Source organism: Callithrix jacchus, chromosome X, assembly GCF_049354715.1.
Source record: "Callithrix jacchus isolate 240 chromosome X, calJac240_pri, whole genome shotgun sequence".
Lineage (NCBI taxonomy): Eukaryota > Metazoa > Chordata > Mammalia > Primates > Cebidae > Callithrix > Callithrix jacchus.
The window spans coordinates 98,252,203-98,261,982 of record NC_133524.1 but is presented as its reverse complement, the minus strand read 5'-3'; the positions used below and the strand labels follow the sequence as shown (position 1 = coordinate 98,261,982).

General features: G+C 43.9%; 1 protein-coding gene across 17 annotated transcripts; it reads right to left on the bottom strand.

Moving 5' to 3' along the window:
• Positions 1–5,538: 5,538 nt before the first annotated feature.
• TCEAL6 (transcription elongation factor A like 6) lies at positions 5,539–7,919 on the bottom strand. 17 transcript variants are annotated; one of them, XM_054251195.2, is made up of 4 exons: positions 7,359–7,490; positions 7,004–7,193; positions 6,771–6,843; positions 5,539–6,400 (listed from the first exon to the last, which is right to left on the bottom strand). In XM_054251195.2, the coding sequence occupies exon 4, from the start codon at positions 6,374–6,376 to the stop codon at positions 5,792–5,794; it is 585 nt and encodes a 194-aa protein (XP_054107170.1). In that variant the 5' UTR covers positions 6,377–6,400; positions 6,771–6,843; positions 7,004–7,193; positions 7,359–7,490; the 3' UTR covers positions 5,539–5,791. The 17 variants fall into 17 exon arrangements, with proteins under 17 accessions (XP_054107170.1, XP_008987885.1, XP_054107171.1 ...); XM_008989637.5 differs by having other exon boundaries at positions 7,058–7,193; XM_054251196.2 differs by having other exon boundaries at positions 5,539–6,395; positions 7,058–7,193.
• Between the last annotated feature and the right edge of the window lie 1,861 nt (positions 7,920–9,780).

Genomic DNA, 9,780 nt, shown 5'->3' with positions numbered 1-9,780 from the left:
TCCCCTTGGGGTGGAAACTTAACATTTAAATGTATTACAATAAGTCTCTATAAGTCAAAAGGTAAAACAGGGACATGAAGGTGCTCAAGTTCTGGCCTCTGTAAACTGGCCCAGAACCAGTCCCTGGTCAGTGCTCTTATCAGGAGAAAGTTACTGAAATCAGTCTCTTGTCCAATGAAAGCTGTAGTTATGGCTTGTGGAACAGAGAATCAGTCAGTTAGCGTCTGGTAGTGAGATACAATTGTTTTAATATCACTTACCTCAAGGCCAGTGCTTGTGCAGCTGCTAGAGAAAAAGAAAAACCTTGTAGCAGTTAAAACATAGTTTATTCTTTAAGTGTAGGCATTCATGACTTAACCCTTACCTGCCATGACCTTAGGTCCTGTTTGTAATTTCATATCTTATTGCCACAGAAATTCCATTCTATTAGCATTACACACACACAAACACACACACACACACACACACATACATTTATGGTCGTCAGTTGTTTTCTCTAAATTGTAAAAGGGAGGGGGTATAATGAGGAGTGTCTGACCTAGCATCCTGTGACAGCCAGGAACTCAGGTTTTAAGGTTTCTCTGCAGTCCCTTTGGCTAAGAATTGGTCTGTTCAGTCGGTGGGGGCCTTGAGACGTTCTTTTTAGTTTACAAGTGTAACTTTTTCCAAGAGTAATTAGTTTGATAGTACATTATTTTTTGTCAAGACCCCCACATATGAACTCAGTTTAGCTGACATCTTGATTTTAGCTTTGTGAAACCCTGATAAAGGAATTCAGTCATGAATTCCAAAGTTCTGACCTATAGAACTGTCAGATAAAAAGTAGGTATTGTTTGAAGGTGCTACCTTTGGTGATATGTTACACAGTAACAGATTATTAATAAAGATTTTGTTACTGAAAGTAGCGAATGCCTAAATATATGAGAGTGGCTGGGGAAGCCGGCAGTTGATGGAGGCTGGGAGAATTTTGAGGAACATGATTATCTTTATCTAACTGTAAGTAAAAACATACACCTTAAAGATTCTGCTGGTGAGGGGCCAACAGTATGTGAGGAGTATGTTACTAGAGACTGGAGGAAAGAAGATCCTTATATGTAGTAGCATGAAAATTAGAGAAATACTTTCCAACAGTTATGTGGAAAGCAGAACTTGCAAGTGATGCACTGGGACATTTAGCTGTGATTATTTCCAAGCAATGTTTTGAAGTGTAGTCTGGTTAGTTCCTGCTGCTTATGGCAAAAGATGATGAGAGAGATATATTGAAAGAATAGCTGTTAAATAAAAAGGAACTAAAACTTGAGGACTGGAAAATACCCATCCTATCCAAATGACAAAACATACTAAAATTAAGAGATTCCTCCTGAAAGTATGACACAGAGAAAAAGCGGAGGATGTAGTTGTTACAGTCTTTCTTTGAAACCTTAGAAAAATAAGAAAGAACACTCAGCCACACAAAGATTGAAAGCATGACTCAAATATTCTCTCAACTAAACTAGAAGGGTCGATCCTAGATGTCAGAGACAGAGAAATCAGACATTAAAAGCATAAAAAGGATTCCGTTAGCTGTTGCTGCCTTAAAGCTGGAGGGTACCACGTGGCAAGGAATGCACATAGCCTTTAGGAACTGAAAGCAGCCACACTCAGCTATACCAGCAAGAAACAACAATAGAGAAAGATGATCTCAAAATATCTGTCAGTGTGAATTTTCTTCAATGGAGTGAAACCTAGTATAATTTATGCAAGACTCACCTCACAAGGTTTTAAAGAAAACAATTCTGAAAACAACATGAAAGAACTTGAATGCAAATTTTCCCTCAGAGCCTCCAATGAAAACTCTGTCTGGCTGAAATTTTAAATCCTCCTTAAGATGTCTAGGACATCTAAAATCCTTATCATTAATTGTCCAACTAATTCTCTCCATGTCACTGGCCAGCCAGTATTTTAGTCATTGCTCATGAGGCAGGGTAGATCCATACCTCCAATAATTAAGGGTTCTATGCAAAATGGACAACCATACGATTCACACAAAATCCTACATGTCTTTTTTCTACTGTTCTGGGTTATCCCTAAGTAAGACTACAGTGAGGCAGCCATCCACTTATACCTACTATCAATATACCAAGAAGATACATCCAGGAACTGATACATTGTTTTATATCTCTTTTTTTTAACTGGTCACAAGGATGAAGAACTCTCCAAGATGCCATATGTGATATATGTTGGTTGAGAGAGAGTCAGTGAGTCTGATCAAACTGCACATGAAATTTACTTGTGGCTTCTTGGCTTACTCAGCTCTGATCTTGTAAAGCCATTTGCAATTAATAGTTGAAAGATGATGTCCACACAAAACTTTATTTTTCAACAGAGTAGACAGCAATACATTCATTAAGAGTAGCTTGGTAGTATGGAAAACTAATACCTCATGGTCAGGTGTTAAGTCTCTACTAGTTTTGATAGCAAGCCAGGAGCAGATTCTCAAATGTAGATTAGTTGCCAAGAAAAGAGGGAATGATTTTGCTTAAAAAACCCTAGAGGCATATACTTTAATTCTACCGTTGGAGGTTTCTAAAATTTTGTGGAGCCTTTCTTTCTAGCATGGACATAACACAGTTGGATCTGCAGGGTCATGAGGCTGAAGTGTCAGAGAAGCTCCCACTACAGTCTGAAACTACTGTAGATCTTTTTCATGCTCTGGGTACCACTTAAAACTGGAAACCATGTGGAGTCCAAGAACAAAATCAGTATGATGTATATTGTCTTTAAAATCTAAAGTCTTAATTCCTTCAAACTAAGTCTAGTAAGGTCATCTGCAGGTATGTACTTAACTGCTACCCATCCAGGACAGCTTACCACTCATAATTTCCCACTCTGGCAGGCATTCCTCTGTTCCTTTGTGAAGCTGTGCTCCTATGGCATATACAGAGCCCTCCAGTGCATCTTATTTTATTTATTTATTTATTTATTTATTTATTTATTTATTTATTTATTTATTTTAGGTAGAGTCTCGCTCTGTCCAGGCTGGAGTTAAATGGCATGATCTTGGCCCACTGCAACCTCCGCCTCCTGGGTTCAAGCAATTCTCCTGCCTCTGCCTCCCAAGTAGCTGGGATTACAGGTGCCCACCACCACATTCAGCTAACTTTTTGTATTTTTAATAGAGACGGGGTTTCACTGTGTTGGCCAGGGTGGTCTCAAACTCCTGGCCTCAGGTGATCCACCTGCCTCGGCCTCCCAAAGTGCTGTGATTATAGATGTGAGCCACCTCATCTGGTCCTGGGTCTTTTTATAGCACAGATTATACAGCTGTTTAGTTTCACTTTCCAGGGGCTGAGAAGTTCCACGCCTTACAGTGCAGGAGCTCTCCTTGGTGCTGCTGAATATGTGTAAGGGAAGCTTTGACTGTGAACTATGTATAGTGAACTAATATCTCTACTGATATTCTACTATATATAGCAGGCCTTGTACAGCCTGTGAAGCCCATAGCTCCCCAGTACTTTCGGGAATATAAGTAAACCCTGTTAGACAATTTAAGTTATTTGTCCAGAGTTATTTAGGTAGACAGGGGCTAAACTTGGAGACTCAGTCATTATTATTTACATTTTTATTAAGTACTTACTACTTGTCAGTTACTTGTGTTAGGCACTAGAAATACAAATATAAAATGGACAGGCTATGCTTTGAGATGCAGAATCCAGTGAAGTCTTTCTCAAATTTCTTACTGCAGCCCACAGTCAGAAATTTATTTTTGTCATAACTCATGGTGCACAAACATACTCACATAACTGAAACACAAATTTCACAAAAAAATTCACTCTACTTACAATGCAATTTGATATTTTCTGTTTGTATTCAACTCTATTCTATCCTATTTCATTTTTCAAAAATTGTCTGTCTTGACCCATTGCATTGATTTCAAGATCTACTTTTTGTGGGGGAAGGACAACTTCATTTTGAAAAACATGGGCTTATTTAATAATCTGTGATGTGTGTCTTATATGGCACATATGTTTATTATTTAGGCCCATATTTTATGTAAAGGTAGGAGTGGGAAGCCAAGAGTCTCTTTCTAAGGCGATGCGTTTCAAACTTCAATGTCATAGGAATCATCTTGGGATCTTGTTAAAATGAAGATTCTAACTCAGTAGATCTGAGGCAGGACCTGAGATTCTGCATTTCTAATTAGTTCCCAGGTGATCATTATGCAGCTGGTTCGTGGACCACAACATGTTCATTACAAAGGATTTAAAACTCAAATGTATTGATGGGTCTGCTGAACTGCTAAAGTGTTACCTGACAAATTTCCTGAGAGTGAACTCAACAGAGAAAAGGGAGTCTGCAGACAAGATATAACCCATGAGAACAGCATAGTCACTATCATGCAGGTATTTTTTTCCTGGCCTAGCCTGCAATATCTGAGTTTTGTGAGGAGAATATTTATGTATGCAAAACAAACAAGAAATACACATAAATGATCATTTTGCCAAAAAAGAATTTGGAAACTATTAATAAGAGGCCCAAGCAGCACCAAGGTGATGATATCCATGTGTACCTGGTTGCTGTAACTATAAACTGGAAAGAGGGCTTTATCCACTTCTACAGGGGTAAAGGGTTGGTGGACATTGCTCACCAGTGACTCCAGAGAAAATGACTGGGCTTTAACACCATAAATCCTCTATCACTAAAGGGTGTAGGACCTGGGGGAAAAGGGCATAGTGCCCAGCACACGTGGCAATATCTAAGAAACAGTGACATCTACTTCTTAGCTGCCTTGACACGGTGGTAACTCCTTCAGCCCTCCCCTGATGTGTCCGATTCCATCAACTTTCCTGCCACTGTATGGGAATAGTGTAGGAGCTGTTCCTCCCCTGAGTGCCTGGTGGGGACCAGGTCACAACACAGCTCACATACTCAACACCTCATCTGATCCACCAAACAGTCCTGTGAGGCAAGTATTATCCTTATTTTACAAATGACAAGCTTGACTCCTACAGCAATAGATCTGTTAGGATTTCCAGGTTTATTCCACTAGCTTTTAGTGCCAGAGACAATATGAATTTTACCTGTCATCTTATGTTATGATAACACAAACTTTAAGTGTCTTTATTGCCTTCATAAGCTCACTGAACAGTTCAATTTCTTATTATGTATTGTTTTCAGCTTTTATTTTTAGTATGAAAAATATAATCCATATCCCTTAGTAAAGAAAAAGTAGAGATGAGTGAGCAAAGCAAAGAAAAAGAGTCACACATGGGGGTTACGTAGCATTATAGAGGACCCAGGAACATGAGCAACAGTGCCCACTGACCTGGACACACCTAGGGAAGACAGGGATATGCACAGCAGCAGAGGAATGCCATAGAGGTACACATAAAGGAGGTGGTAGGAATCATTTTTGAATACAGGTTAGACCTATTATTGGCTACCTTTCAGGAATAATCATTGCCTACTTTCTAGTGTGCATGCTTTCAGAGTTTTCTTTGTGCGCAAACGCATTATATGAACACTAACGTTTTTATAAAAATGGGCTGATATTGTATATGCGGTTCTGCAAACTGCTCTTTATTTATTATTTTACAATGTGTCATGAACATTTTTTCCATGCACATGGGTGAAAATCCTCTACTAAAATATAGAGCTTTGTAGTTGGGTTAAAGGCTGCTGGTAAAGAGATTGACATTTAAAGCAAAAATATCAGCTTAAGGTTAAAGCACTGGGCCTGGCAAATACCTACCAGGAAAAGCAGGGCTGGCAGTATTCTCATAAGAGAAGTCAGAATGGAAGGCCAAAGGCATTAAAGGTATGAGATATCGTGTAAGCCTCTCTGGCCCCTACCTCCACCCCTCATCCCCCTGACACCCCGTTGGCCCCTTGGGGCGAATGAATCCTGTACATCTCTTTGCATCCAATGAAAACCACCCATTTTCTGTTTCTTCCTCAGCTCCGCCTGAGCCCTTGACACATCTCCACATTCTCTCATCATCTCCTCACTGCTCAGACGCCTTCCCTGTATGTCCTCCTGAGAGTCCTTGGGGGAATCGTCCGTCCCCCTGTCCGTTTTTCTTTTTGCTTTCCGGGGCACATAGTCTTCAGCTGGGCGCTTTTCGGCGGCCCGCGGCTGGCTCTCCGGCTTTGCCTGGGAGGCTGGCTTGTCCTCGCCTTGTGGCTTGCCCTCACCTTCGGACTGGCCCTGCTTTTCCTGGCTTCCCTCATCTTCCAGTTGTCCCTCATCACCTGGCTCTCCCTTATCCTCTCGCTTTCCCTCGCATTCTGTCTTCCCCTCCACGTCTGGCTTTTCTTCATCATCAGGCTCTACTTCATCTTCAGGCTTTCCCTCGTTTTCCAGGTTTCCTTCATTCTTATTGTAGGGTTTTTCCATGCTGAGATTTCTCCTTTTCCTGTCCTGAGGGGTGGGGGTGGAGGGAAGAGGAGACAAAGAAGAGACATGAGAGACTGAGGGTGTGGGGCGGAATGCAGGTCTGGATATTACCTGCATCTCACCCGTGGTGAGGGTTCCACTAACCTGGCTGGGCCTCCAAGAGGGCCTTCTGCCCACCATGTAGCCCGCCACTCCTCCCACACACGTGAGCCAGCCATTGCCTGGCAGGCCCTGCCGCCTCTGCACTGGTTCAGCCTGGTAAGGTGCCTGTTCATGTGGGTGGGGGGATGGGCAGGGGCCCCAACTCGGCCATAGCCGGGCCCTCCACACCCTTAACCCTTGTGGGCCCCTGTCCATGCAGCCCACCCCCGCTCCCCACCCCGCTTTCACGGACCTGTGGGGATTCTGGACAGGTTGTTCCTCCTTTTCAGGCCTCACAGAGCGCTGGGAACAACAGACGCTCAGACCTGCAAACAGACAGGAGACAGGGGTAGGGGCTGCGCGCTCAGCGGGCTCACAGGGACTCGGATCCCTTTCCTGAGTCCAGGCCCTGCTCACCCAACGTTTTCCTCCCCTACCTCCCCCACACCCCAGCCGCCATTTCTTTCCAGTCCTGGGGCACCAAACCCTCAAGCTTTCCAAACTGCGCTTGTCTCTGTGTCCCCTTCTCCCAGAGGCAACCTGTCCCAGCGCCACACTGCTTTTGCGGAGGTCAGATGTGTCCACCGGTGCAGATTATGAGAGGGGTTTATTTCCAGAATATCTGCGTTTCACTGTCGCACTGCAGGGTCGCTCCCTCTAACCCGCATTTCCAGCACTAAAATGGATGGAGGGCTCAGTGCAGCGGGTCGTCCGGAAGGCGGGCCAGGCTCCCCCGCCCCCGCCCCCGCCCCCGTACCCGCCCCCGCCCGCACCGCATCACTGTAGTCACCCATCTCCCGGATCCTTTCTCCACCTCCTCCCCACTCCTACTGCCAGTCACCTCCACCATTTCTCTGGGTCCGCCGGCAGCGCCCACCTTCGCACTGACCTGCCGGGACCCCGGACAGGCCTGTGCCTCCTCCAGCTCGCTGAAGCCGGCTTGCTGCTCCTCCGCCGCCCGGGCAGCTCAGACAATTGGTTCTGGGCTGGCGCTGGGACTGGACCGCAGGCCGGGCGGGCGGGCACGGGGGCTGGTGCCCACGTAGGCGCCTGGTCACTCACGTGAGTGCCGCGTCACCGGAGCTCGGCCATCACCACCCCCTTCCCATCCACCTCACCATCCATCCCTTAGGGACCAGGAGGCTGCGGAAGGTGGGAGAGGGTGTGTGTAACAAAGGAATTGGGGAGGGGGCGTCAGGAAGAAGAGGAGGAGGGGGTGGCATTCTGACCCCAAGTACTTTACCTGGCGCATCCCACAGCATCCTCGCAGGGCATCTCCCCTCTCTCTGATGCCCATTATCGACAGGTGTCACAGCTGATGATAGAGGGTACCCGACTTTGCCAAGAGCGCTCAGACCCAGAACTCCAGAGCCCGCTTTCAAGACAATCTCTGCCTGACTCCAGAGGCTGGGGTGGTGGTGCCTGCCAGGAAGCTGAGCTGCCACCTTGAGTGGCGCTGTTCCTGGGGTTCTGTCCTGGGCCTCCTCTCTCCTCAGTCCTCAAATTCTCTCTCCCTGTTTGATCTCATTCATTTTTTTGTAAACACCGATGACTCCCAGATCTACATCTCCAGGCTATGCCCTTCTCAGTGTCTCGTATCAGCTTTGCCAACTGTCTATTGGACATCACTGCCTGAGGGACCCTGAGAGACACGGTACCCCAAGGCCCTGTACCCCAAATTTATTTCAAAAGCCCCTGCACCCCAAATTGATTTCACCAACTTCCTTCTTGTCATGTCCGTTGGCCTCTCCCCACGCTTGAAAGTTACCTTCCAACAGTTGACCAGTTTTCACAGAAAGAGAATGTCAGACAGCTAGAAAAGAAAGCATTAAAACATTTTTAATATGAATTTCAGATCCACAAATTCATAGTCTTTGGTTCACAACATGCTATTCCCACTTACTGCTGCTCCCTCCCCTCCTTTCCCCTCTTCTCTCCTCCCCCACTGTTTATCTCCTTTCATTGTTTTTCTTTTTCACATTTGTGAAACCACCACTGAACCCAAAGAACTAGAAAATTGCTAATATTCTTGTCACTATAGTATAGTATCATGTATTTGGCAGATGATTAAAAATATTTTCTAGTTATTCTAATACATGGATTTCTTCATGGATAGTTTCTAATTATGTCTTTCCTGTGTATGGGTTGTGCTTTCTTATTTCCTTACATGCCTCACAAAGTTTTGTTGAAATCTGTATATTTTGATTATAATGTATTGACTCTGGAAATTAGATTCTCCCTCTTAGTTGGGTTTTGTTGTTGCTCTCTCATGGGTTATTGTTTACTTGTTTAGTGATTTTTTAAAACCATTTTAGCAAGTTATGTATTTTTTGTCATGCATGGCCATAAAGTGTGTTTTATTAGTTTATTAGTCAGCTGGTGTTTGGATGCTGTTACTTTAAATACTTAAAGCCAACAAAAGAAAACCAATGAGTAAAAAACATATTTTCCCAGTCTTTGCAGATGAGCTCTGAGTTGGAGTACTTTTTTAATGCCTTACACTTTTCTTATGCAGAGCCTGAAACTCATGCTAAGGTGCATGCTTGCATTTTCTGTGGTCTTTTCTGAATATGTGTCCCACCCTTGGCATACACATGGCCTTCTTGATTTTCCAGTATATATAAACTTTTTCTTTTAAATGCTTGTTCTTCCACATATCTTGTTTCCCAAACTCTTCCTTCTCAGTCTTCTCAGGCTGAGAAGTTCATTGCTTGTTCTGAGTGTTGCCCTTTGCTGCAGACTTCTGTGGCCAATATCTGTGATTTTAAATGCTGCTGGCAAAAGCCAACTTGAGAGTCAATGCAGCCCAAGCCCTGGGAGTGCTCCCAGTCTGGTATAATAAAAGCCTTAGTGATGAAAGTGCTGCCAGGCAGGCTGAGCACCATACCACATTTCTGTGAGAATACCATACAAGTCCCTACCACTGGTACTATCTAAACCAGTATAGTGGGCTGTCATCAACAAATCACTGCCAATCTGGGGCATAAAGAATGATAGATAGGCAATTGAAAATTTATTTCTTATCACAAAGTAGCAGCTTTTATTCTTCACCAAATTTCCCTCTCATTGTTATAATGTTTTGACTAGATTCCAGAGTTCTGAGAAAGCCGATGGTAACAGTTTTGGCCAGCTCACTAATTGCTCATTATGGAGTCCTAGAGTTCCATACTCTGCCATTTTTAATGATTTTACTTGTGTTTCCATTTCAAGTCAGCTGGGTAGGTTGTGTCTTTTTTAGAATTTGTACTGTTCATCTACTTTGT

What these genes read in the sequence shown, in the direction of transcription:
- TCEAL6 (XM_035288688.3), bottom strand. An exon ending in CCTGTCCAGAATCCCCACAG is followed by an intron (nt 6,396 to 6,770) that starts GTCCGTGAAAGC and finishes CCCTCAGGACAG; the next exon opens with GAAAAGGAGAAATCTCAGCA.